Here is a 23,001-nt window from a genome sequence, read left to right on the forward strand (position 1 = left end):
AAAATCTAGAAATCAATGATATTGTCTGGAGGAAAAATATGTGCCAGCAGTGTAAAAACTGTGTATGATTTCTATTTAATGAGCTAAACTTGCAAAATAAAAGCAAAATGGTCATTCTATCTCTAAACTTAACTTGTGAAAGTTAAGAAGTTTAGTTTTGATCTTCATTTCTGATCAATTACAGATCAATTACAGATGATCAGTCATGAGTAAAAGAAGCTAACCTTGTTCTAATCTACAGAATATCTGTCTGTGTTATCCACTGAAGACGCACTGTGGTCAGGTGTTTCTCTTGAGGACATAGTCCATATCCACAACACAGGAAAAGCTCAGTTTCATTTGACTAGTCTGGCCTATGATCCATCTTCCATAGTGCTGGGTTGCAACTCCCTGGCCTCAGTCAATTAATCACCCGATATCGTCACTATATTAGCTGTTATACCAATAACACTGACTGCACGACTAAGACCGTCAAACCAGGCCATCTAAGTATAAGAATATGTTGAGGTACTTACTTGTTCTATCCTTTTCCTCCATTTTTTCTGCTTTATTGTGGTTGGCAAACAGAGAAAGTGCATTACCGCCATCACCTGGTATGAAGATGGGATCATAACAGCCGCACAATCAACTTCCAAACGTGGTCGAATAAGTGACTGTATTTTAATAAGCTTATATTTACAGGAGCAGTTCCACGCCATATAGACCCGCTCTGGTCTGGTTTAAACTGTATATATGATTAGAAAGGTAAGTTATATATACTTTTACGCCATTAAATTAATTGAAAGCATATTGGCTTAGTAGTTAATTCAATACACACTTTGTGTGTTTAAATAAGATTTCATTTCTCCAAAGATTAGTTCTGCACTTTTATAACACATCCACCACGTTCAGTTAACAAAAAATGATAAGAATATCTTCTTTTTAGGCAGTCTTCTACCTTGTCAAACCTGGCGCCTACATTACCCACAATGCAACTCGACTCGCCTCACGCTACTGTACTGCACTGTACGGATTGATTCGGTTGTGATGGGCTCATGGATGGATAGCCTCGAGCATATAGCCGCAGAAATGAGGAGCGGGCTACAGAGTTCTGGTAAATTCACTTCTCTTCTACTCCTCATTTTCAAACAGAAGAAAACTGAAGACACGAGAGGCTTTAGACAACTTTTTCACACATGCATTAGTACTTCTTAAGACCCATAAACAGACTTTGATGTGTGAAATCGATGGAGTTCCCCTTGTGATTTGAATCTTATTCCACTAGATGGCAGCAGTGTACAATTTCCAAGTCAGCGCTACTCCTGTAGGCACTGACACTGTTTGTAAGGTGAATAGTGTCACAGTGCCCTCAACGCTGTCTTAAGGCAGCACTATACAATATATCAGTGTGGATGTACAGACGGGTGACAAATTAAAGGAAAAACCCGAATAAATAGGTGGAGAAACATAAAGAATGCAGACACTTCCACACAGGTGCGCTGCATGGTACAATTAAGCAATTAGCATCCAATCATGCTCTGTGGCATGTATAAAAATGCTGAGCAGGCCCAGTTGATTGTGATTTTGTATCAAGGTGGTAAGAGGAAAAGATCTATGACTTTGAAAGAGGGTTCATTGTTGGAGCATGAATGGCAGGAGCTTCAGTCACAAAGACTGCTCAAGTAGCTTGTGTTTCAATGGGGACAGTGACTAAAGTGACATCTGCATTTAAATCTATGGGAAAGACGGTTGGAAACTGTGGTTGAAAGCACACATTTGTTGACCTTCACACTTGTGCATTAGTGTGATATAAAAGGAAAAACAGAAGAGCAACTCTTCCTCAGGTGACTGAGAATGTCAATGCAGGACGTGATCAGACTGTGTCAGCAAGAGCAGTCTGTCGACAATTACATAGAGAGGGATATTATAGTAGGGTTGCAGTGCATAAACCCCTCATTACAAAGATGAATACACATTTCAGAGTTCAGTGGTGCAAAAACCATAGGCACTAGTCTACAGAGATGTGGAAAAAAGTGATATGGTCAGATGAGTCATCCTTCACCATATTCTCGACAAGTGGATGAGTGCATGTGTGGCGTACACCAAGAGAACGGTGCAGGCCTGAATGTTTGACCCCGGTGGCTCTGTTATGCTGTGGAAGGCATTTTGCTGGCATGGTTTGGATCCACTTGTCCCCTTAGAGGGAAGGGTCACTGCGAATTAATACAAAGTTGTTCTGAATGATCACCTTTATCCTATGATGAAACATTTCTATCCTGATGGGAGTTGCCAACCATCATCAAAACACCAAAACGAGGGAATATCTTTTGTAAGAATGGTGTTCATCCCTCCAGAAGAGTTCAGAGACTTGTAGATTCAATGCCAAGGCGCATTGAAGCTGTTCTGGCGGCACGCGGTGGCCCAACACTTTACTAAGACACTTTATGTTGGTTTTATGGTACAGTAATGAAACACATAAAGACCGACACACAAGGCCACATATGTGTTTAGCGTATAGTTATTGTAAGTCTTGCTTTATTTTCTCACACTCCACATGTGAAGTGATTTAAAACATTGGGAGCGAAGTGCAGGCCAACAGAATGTGTTTAGTAATCACATTTGCTAATATCTGGCATTAAAACTTGAAATTCTCAGTTTTGAAAGAGTTGACTGCAACTTTTGTGTGGAAAGGTATAGTGGCTCATTTGCACTACTGTCTTAAGAAAGTCTTGATTTAAAAATCCTGCAGAGCTGACTGAAGTGTGTTTGTGTGCACCATTTCCTCAGAACTAGCTCTTAAACAGTAAGAAAGGTCAAAAACAAGTGGAATTAACATCTCTGATCATTATCATCCCTTCTCCAGAGTCTCAGGGGAGAAAGACCAGCTGTTGTGAAACGTTGAGAATGAAGACGAGGAAGGAAGGATATCTAGGGACACAAGCCCACTTTTAACAAGGCAAGAGACACTCTAAAGAAATCTTTGGGCAAATGCAGAGAAAATACAGGTGAGCACTAGCATACATTTATACCTGGATTAATTTATGTAAAAACAATGCACAGTCCTCCTGACTTACATCTGCCCACCACTCACAGTTCTTCGTTAGCCATCTTGTCTTGTCTATCTTGCAAAAATTGAAACAAGCTGTTATCAGACCATCCTCCCAGTGGAGTTATGATGGAAACTTTATGGCTGCTAAACAAATGTGCAGCTGGTAGCCTATCAAAATCAAAACAATTATTCTATCAAGCTAACACACCCAGTCGTCTTCTAGATGATCTAGATGCCAAAAAACTTCATAAGTAACAGCCAAGCAAAACAAAGATGCCTCTCCACATGCTTGCTGTTTAGAGAAGCTGCTCACTGCAGCTGTTCTCTTGATGGGCTTCAATATGCACGTGGTATTAATTAATGCTCCTATTGGGCCATTTCAATTATACAAAGAATGTGTTTATTTTTCAGGAGCTGAGTGTCAACCGAGGACATATTCAGGTGCACTCAGGTTGCAATTAAACTTTCTACATTCTCCTCTGCAAGGCAATGCTTAGGGATCAGTGCCCTTTGAGCATTTGTTGAAAGCTGTAGCATCCCAAATGATGACATTTACTGAGCAATTTTCATGATTTAACTTTGCACTTTGGACAATGGCTATGTCATCAACACGCATCATTTAAAGTAACAAAATTAAACACATTTGTACATAAAATCGATGCAATGTATCTCCACCCGCCCATGTATTACACTCACACAATATTCATTTAAGGGCCAGATTGAACTTCTTAGAGTGCAAAATGTATTGAAAGGCTTCTGGCAGAGTTTGTAGGATTGCTCTGGCTCTGGAAGCGATTAGCCCTCAAAGCTTGGGTGAGTATATTGCAGAGAGACAAGAGCGGGTGGGAGCAGTATCGTTGGTGTGTGTGTGTGTGTGTGTGTGTGTGTGTGTGTGTAAGTGTGAGTGGGACACAAAGCAAAATGTGTGTGTTTTGAGAGAGAACGAGAAAAGGAGACTGGGGCGGTTCTGTTATGCAAGCAGTTCTCAGTATGCATGTAGATTGGAAGATGTGTGGCTCCTGTGGTTGGCTGTCCCCTGTGTCACTGCCTTTAAAAAACTGTTGCCAAGAGAAATGTCTTCTTTACAGGCTTTGGCTGCCAGATGCCGGGGATAATGGATAGGACTGCAGAGGGAAAGATGGAGAGGTGTGTGCAGCCAGCCACACACACATGCAAGCACGTATACACACACACACACACACATGCACATTTGCACACTTTGTGGGCAGGGATCCCCATAATGCTGAAAAGTAAGGCATGAATAATTCATCTTCAAGTCACAGTTGTACAACTGCCACACACACACTGTGACACACAAGGGAAGTATTAGACCTAGTAAGTCATGTCACACTAAGTCGCCATGAATGAGCATACAATTTGGGTATGCTTACAGATTCCAGAGGTGCCACATTTAGTGGATGTGTGCAGGACAAGTTAAGAGGAAATAGTTGTGTATGTCTGTGCAGCTGTGAACCAACACATGGGGCGCCAGTGTGTGAACGCAATAGTGTGTCTGCAAGCGGGAGAGCCAGTGACACAGGAATGTGTCATAGTTCCTGCAAGCCACTCAGCTCCTAAACTGCAGCAAATAAACATTCCTCTACTGCTGTGTCAGTGCTGAGCCCTCGCCCACTGTCGCTGTAAAACACAGCTTGTAATTAAAACCAAAAACTGAGCATTTCTCCTTTTGTTTCCAGCAACAGCCTTTACCAGATTAGAGATAATGACCCCATGCCTTCAGAAATTTCTCAGTGCTGTTTATTGACTCAATGATGGCATGTTGTGGTATGTCAAGATAGTCCAACTGCAAGTAAAACGATAAGAATGCAATTTAATGGTGAAGATACTGTGATTATGATTTGCTGATGTCACATCTAGACAAGTAAGCAATATATAGTACTATACAAAAACCTCACACACTCAAATCAGTGTTCGTTTCACAAAGATGCATTTGGATGACGAGATGTATTAACATTCGATATAGCCAGACACATATTGCTGCAATTTACCACTGACTGGTGTGATTGATTTGAATAAATGCAAGCTTCATCCCCGCTGACAGGTGAAATGATGCACAGGCTGTGTCACATGGGTTCCACCACAGTTTGTGCTCATATTTCATGTGGATCTCAGAGTTGAAATATTGCTGTGCTGTACCCATACATTGTCAGATGTCTGTAAACATATTCCACTGTCGCTGTCCTAGCTCCAAAGTCTTTCCCTGTCATTACAGCTCTGTTTACAGGAGGACTTACAGTGTCTGCAAGCATATGATATCCCCTAGAATATACAGCGGTTTAAAGTCACACTCTGACGCACAGTTTTCCACCTAAAACACTTAATCCCAGTGGAACCAATTTTGACGTGTCACTTTATCTGTTTGTCGTTGCTAACCATTCACAGATGTGTGATTGGGGAGTTGGGGACTGTCACCAAACTGTTGCCTGTGCATTGCAAATCTTTTGGCAAATGGTACCTAAAGTTGACCGTTCAGAGTTTGTAATGGACAAAAAATAGGCCAAGCGGCCATCAAGTCAAGACAATCAAGAGCTGTATATGTGCAGACAGTGAGCATGTTGATAACTCAAAATATATAATCACACCAAGCAGATTCACTCACACTTGTGTGCGTTAGAGTGCTTGCATATCACGAGCACACACACGCATACACACACAAACACCGCAAAGTTATATCCCTCCCACCTTAAGTGCAGGACTCGCTCTCCATCTCGCTCCACAGGGTCACAGAGCCTGACCACAGACATCATACTGATTGCTCACCGTGGTCGAGTGGTCTGTCCGCATTCCCACCCTGATTCACTATGTGCAGAAAACCCAACAACGGAAAACTGTGGTTTGAGAGTGTCTGGAGGTTTTCGGACCGCAGTGAGTGCCTGCTGTGCCTCTCCTAAATCTATCCTCCTCTCATCCCTTCGACTGCCCTGCTCGCATACCCCAGGAAAACATGGGAGCAGTCGAACACAGACCCAAACTGATGTGTGTGGAATGTTTTTGGACTTGAAGCAAGAGGATAAAAAAAGGAGAGGACACTTGAGTGCGTATATTCATGCGCTCATACGCTGGGATGAATGTAACCTTTTCTCTCTCTCTCTCTCTCCTGTGTGATAGGTTGTGGCAGGCCGGTAGATGATGAAGTGATGGAGATGTTAGGAGGCCACGGCCATTGTGATGCTGGGTGGCTGTTACCCTGGAACTGCCATCTGCCGAAAAGGTCAGTTGCTAGGGGACGATTCTCCTGGACCGTGTCTGCCTCCCAGCTGCCATCCACACACCCACACACCCACACACACACACCCACACACACACACACAAACACACACACAAACACACACACACACACACACACTGGCTTGCACGCAAACTCACACACATATGTACACATAGGCACACTCTTTTCATTGTTTCCTAGAAAACCTAGAATTGAATTTAAGTAAATGTGACCCACATGGAATGATCACTATTAATTTACTCGGTAGTTTTCTGTAACTTTAGGTTAGGTTGAGTTAATTATAATTATTTGTGTAGTATGTACAGTATGTGATGAGGCTGTAAATGCTCATCTTATTACATAATAGCCCTGTGGTCACTTAATGGCAGCAAACAAATGCTTTTGATTATTACATGAGCAGTGTAAGGGTGTTCTTGACATAACGATAGCCTAATTAATTGGAACTTGGCCCATAATCGACTGCTAGGATCACAATGAAATGCTGGGGCAGCACGGAAATCGAATCAGCATCGTGCGCCAGGTCCAAGCCACGCCACATTGTCCATCACAACCGCTGTGAGCAGCCTATCATTCAGTGCGGTGACCCAAACCCAATTCTAAATTCTTTATCATACGCCCTTCAAATTAGAGCCCACTCCACCCAACGGGCAAACATTTTTTCCACAATTTAGCAGGAATTTTAATATGAAGCTGCTGTGCCTTCATTATGCTGTATCATCTTCTCCGTAAAAAGAAAAAAAAAATGGTGATTGACATGATTGCTTATTGTGAGGAGCAAAATTAGGGCAAGTAGAAACAGTTTCTTCGCTCAAGCTTAAATCATGAACACCTTTATTTTTTAAAAAAGAGTGACACTGACACTTTCAGGTCAAATGATTTGGCAAAACAGTTTTGAATATTTTGATCTTTTACCGTTGTTTTGTTGCTTCTGACGTTAAGGACCATATATAGATATTGGCAGTCATCAGCGTTCAGGACAGAATTCAAACCAAATATAGGACTAACCCTTACAATTTTGTGCCATTTCAATTTCTCTTTTTGTATCCTCTCTGTCACTCTTTCCTGTTCTCCCTCCTTTTTTTCCCTCCTCACACCCTCACCTCCAGCCTGCCCTTCTCCACTGCCCTTCCAGAGACAGTGACTTTTGTGTAGTGGAGCTGTTGTTTTTGTTTGTGCCCTTCTCACCATGGCTGCCTGCTCGCCGCCTGGCAGCCCCGTGTGTCAAAGGTGGCTGCAGCAGAACAGACTGTGGGAACAGCCGGTTAGCCTCCCCTGGTCCCCTGCTCCCCAACCAGAGGGGCAGCCATCAATCCAGCGCTCCCCCTGCCCCTTGCACACACACTGAAGCACAAACACACAAATGCCCAACCAAACACACACTCACACAAAAAGCCTACAACGCTCACACCCTCTCCCAATAATCCTCGGAAGCAATTTCATCTCGACTCGGGTGGCGGCCCATTGTCGCCAGCCCCTTCAATCTTTCCTTATTAACTCTCGCTTTGTCCCGCATCCGAGCTTCTGGACTCATCTCTCCTACATTCCGATCGGTGCTGCTCCCAGCACTCCCAGGCAACCTCCATTCGCTAATCCCACTGCCTCCCCCACCAGCCGCCCCACCCCAAGGAACTCTTACTGCTTTTTTTTTTCCCAACCTGCCGATCACCTACTTACAGAGTAAGGTAGGGGCATTAACTCCATGGGTTTTCTGAAGGCAGAGTGTGAAGGCGGGGTGGGTGAAGGAGGAGGCGGCCACAAAGTGACTCCAGCCCAGACAATTAGAACAATGAGCTGGGCCTGTAGGGGGCTAACTCGCTGCGTCACGCCTGGACGGTGGGGTATTTTGTCAGTTTAATGAATTGTCCATCAGGCCAGGGCCACATCGCAGGCTGCGCAGGGAGAGGCCAGCAGGGACCCAGACACTAAGTCGGTATTTATTACACTGCCTTTGTCACTAATTGAGCTAATTATCACTGACTCCTCAGCACTCCCACAGGCAGCACCCCCTCCACTCACTTTCGCTACCAACTCACTCTCACGCCTGGGATTTGAACCCTGCTTTCCCTTTTCTTTTTTAAAATCTGTCAGCCACTTTCTCTCTTTCTTTTGTTTCTTTCTGTGTATCCATGATAGCAGATCATTTCTGCCTCAGGTCACCTTTGTATCAGTTTCACATTTGTGAGCTTTCCAACTCTCCTAACCCTGACTTTTTTTCTCTATTTTTGTCAGATTATACTGTAAACTAAATCCTGTTTTTAAGTGTGTTCACCCCTTTTATCCCTATAATCCAGGGATATGAGACAGTTTTGTAGTGATCAGATGTATTATTCTCTGATCAATATTAATTTTCAAGCTCTCATCTTTCTGTTTTGGTAGAACATCTACCTCATATGCCCCCCTAAATTGTAGTATTTGTTCTTTGTATCCTCTTAATCCCTCCAGGTCTAGAGATTTAAACTCTCTATTTACTTACTTTTCCCCACTCCTCACAGCTACACCTTTGTTGCTCTGTTATTGGGACCTTTGGATTTTTGGGTGTGTGCTGGTGGCCTTACTGTGCCTCTGCTGTGGTCTATCTGGGTGACCCTGGCTGCTCCTGCGCTGTGGTAGGCTAAGCAGAAAGTGCAAAGCTTTCCAAACTCCTGTGGTCAGTCAGGTTGCCAGGGTTCGGGGGAGACTCTGGGTTTTCATTATTTTTCATATTATTTCTTTATTTCTTTCCGACATTAAGCAAAGGTAGCAAAACAGTCAATGCGGTAAAACCCTACACTGTATAAAATAAGGTATGTGGCTGGATAAGTAGGGGCCATCCCTGTGGTTGAGAGCACAGATGCAGGGATGTTTTGTGAGCTGGAGAAAGAGGCTGCTTTGGTGGTGGTAATAGGATTAAGCAAAGGACACCCAGGGACAGGCTTATATGTTCACTTGGTTGGTTGTCAAAACTATCTCAAACACAGAAACTACAACAGACATAATAGCATCTTTGGACACATTCAGGAGGGCAACTTAATTGAAAATATAGACTTTATTGTTCTATCATACAATACAAAACCAACTGGCACCTAAATCTTTTGATTCTCTAAAAAAAAAAAAAAGTCTTCTCTTACATCTCTCTATAACAGTATAAAAAAATCCTCAGAAATAAATATTTTGTATTTACACTCATAAAAAATGCTAAATATTCAGTGCATGACCAAACACAAGTGTTTTTTTTTTACAGGAAACAAGCAAAGAAGTGATAATGTTCTGTTTCTAAGAGTTGGTTTTGTGTCAGCTACATTACACCAAAGTAGAAAAGACATCAAATCAAAACATCCCCCGACTCCACACTAATGATAGCATATTCTCCAGCCACTGACAGGTGCATAAATCATTCAGCAAACTTACAAATGACATCATAATAAATATATTCATATATTTTAATATTTACAGCATTTTGGTTCTCTTAGCTGATATACAGTATGATTTCTTCTGCAGAGGCTGTATTCTTCTAAATAAAATGTTTATCTGAGACTTAACTACTTTTTACAGCCTAGCTTGAAGTGATACACCATTTGCCTACTTTAAACTTGGACCAGTTTAACACTACAAACATGTATTAACAGGAATTTTGTGTCTTTTTTTGCATTGTGCATCTCAGAATGGCATTGGTTTTCATTTTAGGAGCATGCTGAGTTTCTGCAGGTCACATTTCATTTATTTATTTAATGTTGACTCCTCAGATTTGCCAAACTACATCTTGTCATGCCATGATATTCAGTGTATTGATAATACATTCAAATCACTTTGCCTCAGTAAGATTTGATCAGTCAGTTTCTGTTTTCCTTGGCGGGTACTGGTCCCAGTCGTGTAACATCAGGACCATCTTGCGGTAAGTCAGGCAGGGTTGAGGTGTATTCAACTCCAGAGAAATCTAAATAAAAAGGGCAAATGTGGTGAGGAAATTATAAGTGGTTGGGCTGCACCCAGGGCCCAAGTACACAAGTTAGGAACAGCCCATCCCAGGAGATAAACTTCACACAGTTTCATGTGAGAGAAGCCAAAGTTCAGTAAAAGAAAACAAAACACAGATTTTTTTTTTTAAATAACTTCCCTGTTGTTAGAGGTCTTCACCAGTTTATGAGAGGACATGTTTGTGGCTCTCTGGCCACAGAAACATCTGTGAAACATTGTGTCCAGTTTCTGCCCTCACTGGGGGAGAGGAAGGTTCTAGTAGTACCTGCTTACAGCAATCGATTCGCCACCACATCATTTTGTCCCTTTATTTCAATTTCTGTTTATCCACAGTGTAAACACTTGAGGAATGTGGATGATATCCATTCTACATGGATGGTTTTAGTGTTTAAATACCCTCTTAATACTGGTAAGCATCAAAAGCAAGGAGCAAGCACATACACTCCCTCTATACCCTGTTCATATATTTGTGCTTTTCTCCATCTCCTACTTTCAGAAACACTGATTGAATTTTTGTGTGAGAAAGTTCCCTGTATCCGTTTACCCGCCTTGAAGCTTTTCTAGCTCCTATCTAATATCTCAAACCACCTGTTTGCTTGTGGCTTTCTCAGCCATCTACCTGTTTCCTAAGAAGTTCTCCTTTGCTCCTCACGTATGCCTATATTCACACAGTTGTCCACCGATCATCATAGACACTGGTGTAAAGTTCGTGTACTGGTGCAGTTCAGACAGATGACATGACAGCACCAGTGGAATGTGCAGTGGCACCGTTCGGTCACGCTCTCGGTCCGAGTCTTAAACCCACGTCCACAGCAGAGCAGCTCACATCCGTCCAGGCCTGGAGAAGAGCTGTTACATGTTCTTCCAGAAGTTCCCAAAGTGCCGGTTTTTCCATTGTAGGAGCAGAAGTTTGGTGATTTCTCAAAATAGACCAGGTCCATGGCAGACGGTGGTTTGTGGGCTGGGTTTTCAGGTTCCAGATGGCGGGGGTCAGCTCGGTGAGAAGCTCGGTTACTGCCTTTGTTGGCATAAACAACTCTGGATGCACCGTCAAAGCGGTCCTTTAAGAAGTCTCCGACTGTGCGGAAGCTAGGTAGGCGCATCCAACAGGTACGCACGGTGCAGGAGCCTGACATGCCATGGCACTTGCACTCCTGACGCATCTCTGATGACACAGTCTGCAGAGAGGAAGACCAAATGCTACTGATGAAATCACAAATACATTTGAAGAATGTCTAAATTCTGACAAAAACACAGAACCAGCACATTTCAGTATCAAATCCTTACCATTCTGCCGGCTTCATTATTGTGTAGGTTGGTGAGGTAGCGCAGATCTCTGCCCCTCTCGCTTGAGTCCACAAACTCACGGCTGAACATCCGGCCAAAGTCCACATTGTCACTGCAGCCCCCCCAGTGCCAGTCTGGCCCTCCAGGACCTCTACGGCGGTAATCGCATGTGCATGACTCAATGGCCCCTTCTGAACAGGAGCGAGCCACAGCATGGGTCACCCCTGCGCTGGTAATGGCAAATACAAATGCTGTCTCTCGGCAACCTGAAGAAACAACATCAACACTTCCCATTAGGACCTGACCCAGCCTTTTAGACTTGAATTTGCCCCCCCTCCCCCAAATTTGAAAAAAAAATTAGAGAAAAAAGCCTGTACAAGAGATTCCATTACATCCTGGCCAAAATTGCCCAAATATTGCCTGATGAGAAAGACAAGAGAGGCTCACCACGATTGACAATTTTGCCAAATATTGCTGGGCTGTGGGTGGTCGGGCAGTTCCAGCGACGGTTGCGGAACTGCCACTTGCACTCCTTTATGGCAGTGTGCAGCCCAGCGGCAATGGCATGCAAGATGCCAGGATTCTGCCGAATCAGCCGGCGCTGGCGACGACTCAGTAGAGCCAGGCTTGGGTCCAGGACCAACTGCACATTCTTGGAATTGGTGAGGAGGTTGGATGAGGAGGCCACATTGACAATACCCCTGGCACAATACAAAGACAAGGGAAATCAGAGTCAAGGAGCTGGCAGTTTTATGCTTGTAACTCCTTCTGTGACCTTCTGAACTCTTAAACTGATGTGTCTTGGCACGTCATAAGAGTTGTGCCTTTAAAATTACAGTTTTCATTATGTACTATAATAATAAACAGTGACACATGCTGATCCAAGACCACGAGGAGACTGTAAGTCTCTGAGCTAAAAAGCAGGTTTCAGGCTTGGCAAATAGCATAAACCTGTATTATTATTTTTACCTCTTTATAAATCACTTGGACCTGAACCAGATACATTGCAAAATGTTCAATATCTGTATTGCTCTCATCAGAATAAATACAGTGAGATGCACAGGCTAAGTGGAATACCAAACATAATCCTTCATTCACATAATTGCATGTTTGTTGTACTACACGACACAGTCATACTGTTGTACTATACTATGTACTACTATACTATATACTATATATATACATATATTGCTAAAATATAAAAGGGTAATGCTATAATGCTATGTAATGTCATACTATACTATACAAAATAACAGAATTTACTCATTTTCTTTTTGCTGTCCCACATTAACAACCAAAAGCTGAAAAGAAGTGATTATCATGCACTGTCTAGACATCAGACTGACCTCATCCTTAGAGATCATTGAAGTCTAATCTCACCTATCAAGAAAATTACAGTAGGCCTCCCTGTTCACACATTAGGCAAAGTGCTTTCTGCCAAATATTTAAATTATTATATTCAGTATATTATATGTCATGAGTAACAAAAAAAAGAATGCTGCTCTGATAACTTTTCTATTATATTAATAACTCAATGTGCATGCCACATAATACCAGGAAATATTTTGTTATTAGGGGGTTTTTAAAGTATCATGTTCATATCTGTGTCCAAACATGGCACCTGTGCTTCTTCAGTTTGACACACACAAATATTGAATCACAAAACAGCAGTGATTTTGGTGGTCAGATTTCAGAACATTACTTGTTTAAGCGTTTCAGTGCACATGATGTATAATTTTCCACTTTATCTGCTGGCAATTTCTGTGAGATGTTCGTGTCAACATTTTTTGATTCATGTGTAGTGTAATGGCTGTGTCTCCTGCTCAGCATTACTATCCGGATAAGCGGACGAGTCTCGGCCTGTTAAGAGGACTGACCCAGACTGAAGTGTGGTGAGGCCTGGGAACATTAATAATATTCTCGTCTATTTGGATGTTTTCTTCATTCCAAAAAAACTCCGCGGAGTTTTTATTCCTTATTTCTTGTTGCTCTCTTGGATTTCAGCTGACATTCTAAATATTTGAAAACGCACTGACGTTGTGCGCAAATGCTGACCATCTAATGACACCGCAAAAATCTTTCGTTAAATCATTACCTCAACAAACCCAACCCACAGTTTATAGGATTTTAAACAAGCAACACAATATGATGTAAAAACTACCCAGATCCAATTTTATTTGTGTGTTCTATAACAAAATATTGTGCAGTTGGCAGTTTCAGTTTTAGGTTCCTGTATAGAGAGAGAGGAATGTACAGTATTAGATTAACACGACCTCGTATGGGATTCCTTTCAGCCGAGAAATAAATCCATATTTAATTTATCCCACATTGGACTGAAAATTTTTGTCTCGTGTTCAAACCACACTGTCCAAATGACAGGGAGGCAGAAAGAGAGAGAGAGAGAGAGTGAGAGAGAGAGAGAGGGAGAGAGAGAGAGAGAGAGAGAGAGAGAGAGAGAGAAGATTTAATCTACTGCAGATAAAAAGCAAAACTGTAATTATAATAAATATAATTCGGTTGCTATTAAATAGATCATTTGTTGTAGGCCTAGATATTTTCAGTCAAAGGACAATAAATTAAAAAAAAAAGTGAAATAACCTAGTTTATAGCTGAGCTCACGTGGAGCAATTTGGAAACGACAACTAAAATCCCTCAAGCTTTAATATCATGTGGTTGCTCTTTTTTTCAAAGGCTGAACAGAAGTTGTAACCGGTGCCAAAACTAACACATTATTTCGAGCATGCAGCTTGAAATGTGGTAGCCCAATAAAACACTATTCGCACGGTAGCGCGACAAGGTCTTCCCCGCTCAAACCGGCGTTAAAAGGGAGTTTGTTTGGTTTTTTTTCCTGAATGAAAGCATCATCACATACTGTAGTTATCTGATGTTAACTACTCACCACCACCGGCCGCTGTTGTTGACGGCCCCTGTGCCCGAGAGCGAAGACACCAGCAGGATGCAAGCGGCTTTCACCCCTAACAGCAGCGCCAGACTCCTCATCGTGTCTTCGGTTCAAAAAAAAAAAAAAAAATGTGGGGAGGAAAATGTCAAATTTCAGCTTTGATTATTTTGCCAGGGATTTTACTCAAAGTTATAGCCTAGATCCAAATATCTCTGATTGTAATTCTTAAATTGTTGCAAATTATAACAATGAAAAATTGCCTCAAAATAAACAATCAGTCTAAAAACAAGAAATAAATAAACACAAGTCTGGCATTGCTTGTTTCCCTACATCGCGCTCTCTTACAAAACATGATTTGTGATCATACTTTATGTTCTGTTGAATTATGATCAAAATCACCACGGTGCAAGGTGTATGTATATATATAGGTATATATATACTCACTACGCCGCAGTCCAGTGCGAGGACTTGAAAGGTGAGAGAAGCAGGCAGCCCTAATTGACTTAAATGGATCTTGAGTGGAGACAGGTTGCTAAATGATGTGAAGTGTCCAGGCAGGATGCTACTGCTGCTGCAGTCCTCTTCACTCTGTCTCTCTCAGTGATGCTCTGCACGGCGCATTGAACGCGTGGGACAGTCCCGAAGACTTGATCCCCTCGGTGACTGATAGGCAACACATTCTTCTCTTATTGAGCGCTACGAGGGGAATAAAAAAGGGATTTGCTGCTCTCATCTCCCTCTGTTTTTTTCGGAGCCTTTTCAATAGGATTGGAGGGAGGGATAGTTAATGCTCTTCATAGGGCGCACAATGAATAAGGAAACACAACTGGGCAGAAAGGAGAAAGGGAGAGGAAAAAAAAAATAGGGCAATCCACAGTGTTGCGCATATTACTTGCGGAATCTCACGGTCATCACAGAATCTATTTCCCTGTAAACGTGTGCAGCTCAGAGTATTTTTTCCCAGTGGCCGTGCGCTTGTTTCCACATCCAGTCTTGCAGAGAGAAGAGAAGTGCCCTGGAGCAGTGATGTGTTGGTACAGATGCTGTGGGTGCGTCCGGTTTGGTGCTCCGCCGCTGCTCAAAGCTGGTGTCACGGTGCAATACAGTTACAGCGGAATATGAGCCATCTAAAACTGCCCTTTTTACCCTGTGGTTGGATTAGCCTACTCCCTAACCGCATCTCCTCCTCCTTTCTCCAAATGCGCTCTCAAAATGTGCACTAGGACATTTCTGTACATTCGGTTTCCTTTTTACTATAATCCTTTCACAAGTACATCTATTTAATCTTTAATAGGATTTTTCACAAACGTGCATTTGAGGAGGGTATTTTTATATATTCATATTAGGCCAAGAAACAAAACTATTATCACCTATTTATTATAGCCCAAGTACGCGCGCGCGCACGCACAACGAAACTTGCACGTAGAAAAAAGTAATAATAAGCTCTTGGTTGTCATATAACTCACACTGCCTGCTGGGCTGTTTAAATATTTTTTCGAGCGCGGGAGAGATGAAATGCGGTCACCAATCAGAAGTTTGATGTATGATGAACCAGGAAAAGAGGGGGACGAGTATAGGAATAAAAACCATTCCAAACATCTGGCCTGCAGACCTCCCTCGACGCACATGTAGCCCAGTGTAATCACAGTTTGAGCCACTTTGCGGCATCTCCATCTAACCCCAGACTAGATCAGGCTTAAATGTCCCCAAACTTCTCCATGTTGGTTCATGAGTGAATGTTTCATTATGTGACATTTATCTGCTAATTTGCATGTTTGTTCCACATTAGTCACTGCCGCGGTTGTAACTTGAATAATCTCTCTCTCTCTCTCTCTCCCCCTCTCGCTGCCTCTCCCTCACTCTTTCCTTGGGATGACAGTAAAAGGAAGTGGGCTTTTGTAAAAAAAAAAAAAAAAAAAAAAAAAAAAAAAAAAAAAGGCTTTAATGACAGCCATCCTACGTTTATACTCCAGCCTTATATGAAGGTGCTCAAACGGGTTTCCTGGAGCAGTCATGCGACACCGAGCAGATTAGAGCTTCAATCCGGATAAAGGGGGCCTTTTATATACAAATCAACTTCAAATCACTTTTTAAGCCACTTAGATATACACGCCAAGGCAGAATGCTAATGCACTTTTCATTGCTGCAGCTTAGGGAATGGAAGGAGATTAGATGAATTGGTGTCACTATGCGAACCGTGTTCGAGGGGGGTTTTAACTTAATTTTATGAAAGTAACCCACATGCACATTCTCGTTTCCAACAGCAGCGTCTGTTACTGTTTAAGTCTGGTCGAGAAAACGTTTTTTTAATTTGTGAGATAATTAGCAGTCTCACTAACTGTGTGATTGACCTGTTGATTCGGTAGCAGCGTTTGATATGCGTAATTTGAATCAATATGGTTGATTGATGTGATGCCGAGCTGCCACATCACCCTAACCGAGTCCTCACAGAAGGCCTGTGCGTCTGGTTTCGTAGGCCTAGTCATTATCAAGCATGGGACATGAATGTGAATAGATAATTGAGATGCTGTTTGGTAGTCTTCAATATGCATAAAATATGTTTAAAAGTAGCGAAGGCCCTGTTTTCTATAACGCATCACATATCCATTTTAATTAATCCATAAGTGTCATTGTGCCATAATGCCATACTGTGATAAATAATCACAGAAATCCAACCTGTCACTCCTGTAATTTATGCATATAATGTTATACTCTGAAATAAAGACTTTGCAGTGACAAAGTGAAGTTGTTTCAAACACAACAATGAAGAACAGCCGCTCTGATGGAGGTGGGAGGAAGGGGGGGGGACCACATGACTAAAAACAGTATTGTTGGAGGGTCTGTTAGCGGAGCCGCCTGCCTGCTGCTGCCTCCCTGTCGTACAGTGGAACCAGCAGCTCTCCCCTCCCCCCATCCATCATTTAAACTAACTCACCCCTTCATGAACAAAATCTTCTCCATATTTCATTTTACTGAGTGTTTCTTTGTTCTTCCTCTCTCTCTCTAAAAAAAATGGGCCATGCCTGATGAGCATCTGCCGACCCACTACCAAAAAAAATAAAGAATAAGTACGTTCATATTTTTACATCCCATTAAATATGTTTATAGTGTCCAGTATTTTAGATTGCCTGCTATAACTTGGGGCAGTTGTGCGCAGGGCTGGGAAAGCAGTGCCTGTGCGTAAAAATTTGAAGACGTCGTTTTACGCTTGGACGAATGATCATATTCTCAAATAATAAAACGATCAACTGGTGATCCAACTTTCATATTGGCCAATATTTTGCAAACAGTCGCCTGTAGAGGCATCTCCTCCCCTCCCCTCTTTCTCTCCCCCTCCCGTTTACTCTCGCCCCCGAGCTCCTCTGTTCTCCGTCTTCACTCTTCGGTCGTTTGGCGGTGCATCGATAATACTCCACTCTTCTTCAATTCTTATTGAACACGGGACTTCATTACCAGTGTTTTAATGTCACGTCGCGAAAGACGCTTAACAAAATGGAGCTATCAAACAAACTCCGTTGGGACCAATTCCTGATTTTGGCAGCAGCACTTATGTCACCTGCATTAACGTAAGTGCACTTGAGAGCGCCAGGAGAGTTGATGTTACATGCGGTTTCGGCTACATGGGATTCCGCAAGAGTTGTGGGAAGTTACTGGGTGTATAGATTTAAACAAATATTTTTTGCATATTCAGTGAAAAAGTGAAACATCTGCCTCTGGTTTCTCATGTTGATTTTGTGTAATACTGAAACACTGAAATCAAATTTTATCCTTTTTTTTGCCTTTAACGAGTCTGAACTTGTTTTACATAACGAATTCAATATGAATCCCACTGTTTTTGATGGTGTTTGGCAATTTACTCTCTGCTTTTAGGACCTCTCAGCTGGATGACCAGTTCAGTTATATTTTTCTCTGCTTTAAGCAGTGGGGAGACTAGTCAATACTTGTGCAATTGATTAACACATTTTATTTGCAAGGTCTGTTCAGTAAATCCCTTGAAGTAGAGTTAGATTTAATATTATATCCTTCTTGAATCTTTCCTTTTTTGTATTTTTCAGATTTTCTTAACTATTCGAAACATCTCACAACTGCCACATATTGCTGTAGATTTGACTAATGAACTCCTGACCAGCTCTAATGACCCCTGCACCCCCCTGCCCCCCCCCCCCCCCCCCTTTCTCTCTTTCTCTGCTTCTCTCTCTGTCTCTCTCCCTCTCTCTCTCTTTCTCTGCAGGGTGCTGTGCAATGATATCCTCAGCCTGAAGATGGCAGGAGATCCAGTGCTAACCCCTAACTCGGTGTGCCTGAGGCTGGCAGGCCTCAGTAAGCGTCAGATGCGGATGTGTGTGCGGAGCCCCGACGTGACAGCCTCTGCTCTGCAGGGCATCCAGGTGGCCATCCACGAATGCCAGCACCAGCTCCGCGACCAGCGCTGGAACTGCTCCTCACTGGAGGGCCTCGGCAAGCTGCCCCACCACAGCACCATCCTCAACAGGGGTGAGAGTCGGAGGCAAGCTAATGATAGTCTAAATGTGACCTGGGGTTTATGGGAGGAAGGTATGGGCAGGACATGTTTAGAGCTACACTGTTTGTCATTTCCCAACTCTGAGTGTGCATCTTCTGCTCCCAGGTTTTCGCGAGAGTGCCTTCTCCCTGGCCTTGCTGGCAGCGGGTGTGGCTCACTCTGTGGCCTCGGCCTGCAGCATGGGCAAGCTGCGGGGGTGTGGCTGTGAGGCCAAGCGTCGCCAGGACGATGACAAGATCCGGCTGAAACTCACACAGCTGCAGCTGCAGACCCTGCAGAAGGGTGGGGTAGGAATCGGTATGACACGGTCATTACCCTCGGAGCTGAACGGTCACCATGGTGACCTGCCCGCTAACCTGCACTCCACCCACCCCTCTGCCCTCCTCAAGCCTTTACCAGATGAGCTGAGCTCCATGCAGGAGACCTGGGAGTGGGGAGGCTGCAGTCATGACGTCCGTTTTGGGGACCGTTTCTCCAGGGACTGGCTTGACTCCCGAGGGTCTCCAAGAGACATCCACGCTCGCATGAGGATACATAATAACCGGATGGGACGACAGGTGAATAACGAGTTCCATTGTTTTCTTACTGTTCTTCAGAGAGCAGTCTGGCTCTTCAATGGCATTCATCGTCATAAAAGGTTATCACTGCATTTCTGATTTGTTTACATTATTTACCTTTTTCCACACAGATAGTGGCTGACAACATGAAGAGGAAGTGCAAATGTCATGGCACATCAGGGAGCTGTCAGTTTAAGACCTGCTGGCATGTGTCACCAGAGTTCCGGCATGTAGGTTCACTACTAAAGGAAAAGTTCCTGTCAGCCATCTTTGTCAACTCCCAGAACAAGAACAATGGGGTTTTCAACCCCCGAACTGGAAACGGCGCCAGTGGGAGCACAGGAGGACTCAACGGAGGTCGTCGTCGAAGCATGTCTAGAGAGCTGGTGTACTTTGAGAAGTCTCCTGACTTTTGTGAGCGTGACATGTCTGTCGACTCTCCGGGTACGCAGGGACGCATCTGCAACAAAACCAGCTACAGCACAGACAGCTGCGGCTCGCTGTGCTGCGGCCGTGGACACAATATACTGAAACAGACACGCAGCGAACGCTGCAATTGCAGATTTCACTGGTGCTGCTACGTGCTGTGCGAGGAGTGTCGTGTCACAGAGTGGGTCAATGTGTGCAAGTAGTTCCCATTTCCTCCAGTCCCAGCTGCCTTTACCCATCCAGGACTCAAGATGGCGAGCCTGTCCCTTCGCCCACTCCTGTTGTTCAAGCATTTGTTTTGCTCTTTGTGTAACTCTCCCAGAGAATCTGTTTACCCCCCCTTTCCTTTCCATCATCTGGGATCTATTTTCTCTTTGTAGCCGCTGTTATTCTCAAAATGCCAAGTCAGAGATTGAAGAGGTGACTCATATCATTTGTCTTGCCATGGTCTGTTTAGACGTTGCCCTCTCAGCCATGAAAACGGCCTATACCCCATCTTTTCTATCCCACAAAACAAAGACAAGCAACAACAGAAAAACATTTCTATGTAAATGTCTACATGCTGACTTATTGTATAGTAGCTATGTATTTTAATGTGTACATGTATATTTGTAAATCTATTTTTATTAATATTATTATTGTGTTGGAGCCTGCCTTTTTGGTTGTAGTTAATGACAGTCTCGTGCCGGGTGAGTGGCTCAAGGTGTTGAACCAATGCTGTTTGACATCACAGTCTCATTGCAATTTATCTTACATGTTACTGGGCTCTTCTAATGATCTCCAAGATGTTTACACATAATATTTGAATATTTTGCACCTGTGACTCAGACAAGACACATAGACAGAGCAATGAAACTTTTTAGTCAGTCTCAAAATCAGTCTACACAGGGTTTTACGATAAATGACAAAACAAGACAGAGGACAGTAGTTTTTCAAAAGCTTTCTCACAGAAGCAACAAGACAGAAAACACATGGACACAGGACTTTTATAAGCTTATCAAAGCTTGTATACTTGGGAAAGTTGATACGACATCAGTTTTGGAGACAAATTAAGTCTTTAAAATTCTTTATACGGAACAACTAATCATTCAGATTTATTTATACCATTGTAACAATAGTAATCTCTTCATTAGAGTGGTCGCTAGTGATCATGTTTTTCATGAATTCATATCAATATGACAGAAATATGCTTCCCTTTGATATAACTGTGATGTGATGTGTGTCCCTTTCCTATGAAATCATGACTGAGCTCTTGTTATTCTGTACTTGCTTTTGTCCATTTCATCAGTCTGAGTACGCCTTAGATTCTTCCCACATGTAGTACATGTCAAAGTGAGAGATGGACCTGCTTTAGTCTTGAACTGATGCTGAAGTGTGTGTGTATGTTTGAGTGTGTCTGTGTCTGTTGCTGTGTAAATGGGGGGTACGCTCTGTGCGCTACAGATTTGGGAGGTGAGAGCCTTTTTTTATGGCCACTTCATGCTGAGAGAAGGACTTTTTATGGCTGCAGGATATTGTTTCCTTAAAGTATGACTTTTATTACTGGAGAGAAGCATCAAGAGAGCAGAGAGTGGGGGTGATTATACCAGTCTTTGCTGTGCGAGCATCTGAGGGGATCATCTGTCCAGAGTTCATAGCCAAAGAAGGGACTCGCTGTACCACGTGCTGCTGGGACGCTGTGTCCTTGTTACCTGGGAGACAGACTACACAAACAATAACACACACATGCATTCATGTATAAAGACACTTACATGCAGACATACCGATGCACAATGAAAAACATGCATGCTGGTGTGCACAGAACTCCTGGTGACCCGAGTGATTTGCACCCTCTTTCTAGTTGCACCGCAGATTTAGCAAAAACGCTAATGTCAACACCTGACTGGATTTACGATGGCAGCATTCCTAGATATCTTAGATGATCCAAATTGTCTCCATATCCAGTCTGCTGGGAAAACCTCCTGTGCCATAGGATTTAATGCCAATTAAGTCTTGTTTGTATGAACTTAGGTAAATATCCTTTGACTCTCAAGGAATGGCAGTGCTAGTGGCTGAATCGACTCTTCTGTCTGTTTGGTATTTAGTGAGGGAATAAAAGGGAGACAGTGACTGGTATGGAATGATAAGGGACTGGATTTCTGGTTTGCATTTCTTCATTCCTTTATCATTTCACCCTGGAGCTGCTGCGAAAGGGAATTTCCTGTCACTGTTTCTCCCATGTGTGAGACAGAGGTTGGTGGACAGCCTGGGATTGCTTTCTCTCCCTCTCTGCGCTTTTTCCCATTCTCCCCCTCATTGCTGCAGACATAGACACATGCATAGCAACACATCGACTGCCCCCCGAGTAATGACAACCAGACTGGGCTGAAATTAAAGAGAGGCAGGCCGAGAGAGGAAGTAAGGAGAGATAAAAGTTACCCACTTTGATTGACATCATGATTATATGTATAAAGTAAGGCGATTTAGTGTGTTTAGTTGGATACAAAGATAGGGAGATAGATCCTTGCTTGTACAGCGCAAATGCAGAAGCAAAGGACACATGGGGTATGGAGAAGGGGGTGAATAAAGTGTACTCTGTATAAATACATGCCTCAAAACATCTGCTTCTCAACTCCCCTTTCATTTTTGATGTGGGACAGGCAGAGAAGGAGAGCGGGAGAGAAAACACAAGGAGCCAGCTACCCAGAACATCAAAGCCCCTGCCCTCAACGCGCAGGCCCTCATTAGTTCAGCTAGCAGAACCAACGAGACTTGTGATTGTGTTTGCTGGGGTGTACGCTGGCAGACACTTCAGAGGAAAGGCTCCTTTAAGTCATAACTCCCCACCCCACCTCTCCTGCCACCACCCGAGCCCCTGTAACCCTCTCGAAACTCTCCGCTCACACAAACTCTGCAGGCTCCCTCACAATCCACTCCACCCCATAATCTGGTCTGCAGCTGCAAACATCTGCTCCCCTCTTTATTCCTCTGCCTTCACCACTGAATTGATAAACACATCTATCACCGGACCGCTGACTGACACGCAACAGAGAGGAAGAAGGAGACAAATTGGATTCACTGGTTCTTAACCTA

At 43.2% G+C, this 23,001-nt stretch overlaps 2 protein-coding genes across 6 annotated transcripts; one reads left to right on the forward strand and one right to left on the reverse strand.

Moving 5' to 3' along the window:
* The first annotated feature begins 325 nt into the window (after positions 1 to 325).
* Positions 326 to 22,622, forward strand: wnt10b (wingless-type MMTV integration site family, member 10b). Of its 5 annotated transcripts, none has more exons than XM_042410251.1 (8): positions 326 to 744; positions 926 to 1,093; positions 2,843 to 2,984; positions 4,117 to 4,174; positions 6,158 to 6,260; positions 18,653 to 18,915; positions 19,049 to 19,500; positions 19,632 to 22,622. In XM_042410251.1, the coding sequence occupies exons 5-8, from the start codon at positions 6,187 to 6,189 to the stop codon at positions 20,130 to 20,132; spliced, it is 1,290 nt and encodes a 429-aa protein (XP_042266185.1). In that variant the 5' UTR covers positions 326 to 744; positions 926 to 1,093; positions 2,843 to 2,984; positions 4,117 to 4,174; positions 6,158 to 6,186; the 3' UTR covers positions 20,133 to 22,622. The 5 variants fall into 5 exon arrangements, with proteins under 5 accessions (XP_042266185.1, XP_042266188.1, XP_042266186.1 ...); XM_042410254.1 differs by having other exon boundaries at positions 18,677 to 18,915; XM_042410252.1 differs by lacking the exons at positions 326 to 744; positions 926 to 1,093; positions 2,843 to 2,984; positions 4,117 to 4,174; positions 6,158 to 6,260 and adding an exon at positions 17,744 to 17,987.
* wnt1 (wingless-type MMTV integration site family, member 1) lies at positions 9,899 to 15,648 on the reverse strand. Its single transcript, XM_042410257.1, has 5 exons — positions 14,866 to 15,648; positions 14,419 to 14,524; positions 11,967 to 12,220; positions 11,520 to 11,785; positions 9,899 to 11,410 (listed from the first exon to the last, which is right to left on the reverse strand). The coding sequence occupies exons 2-5, from the start codon at positions 14,517 to 14,519 to the stop codon at positions 10,919 to 10,921; spliced, it is 1,113 nt and encodes a 370-aa protein (XP_042266191.1). The 5' UTR covers positions 14,520 to 14,524; positions 14,866 to 15,648; the 3' UTR covers positions 9,899 to 10,918.
* Positions 22,623 to 23,001: the final 379 nt, after the last annotated feature.

This window comes from Thunnus maccoyii, chromosome 4, assembly GCF_910596095.1.
Source record: "Thunnus maccoyii chromosome 4, fThuMac1.1, whole genome shotgun sequence".
NCBI classification, from domain to species: Eukaryota; Metazoa; Chordata; class Actinopteri; order Scombriformes; family Scombridae; genus Thunnus; species Thunnus maccoyii.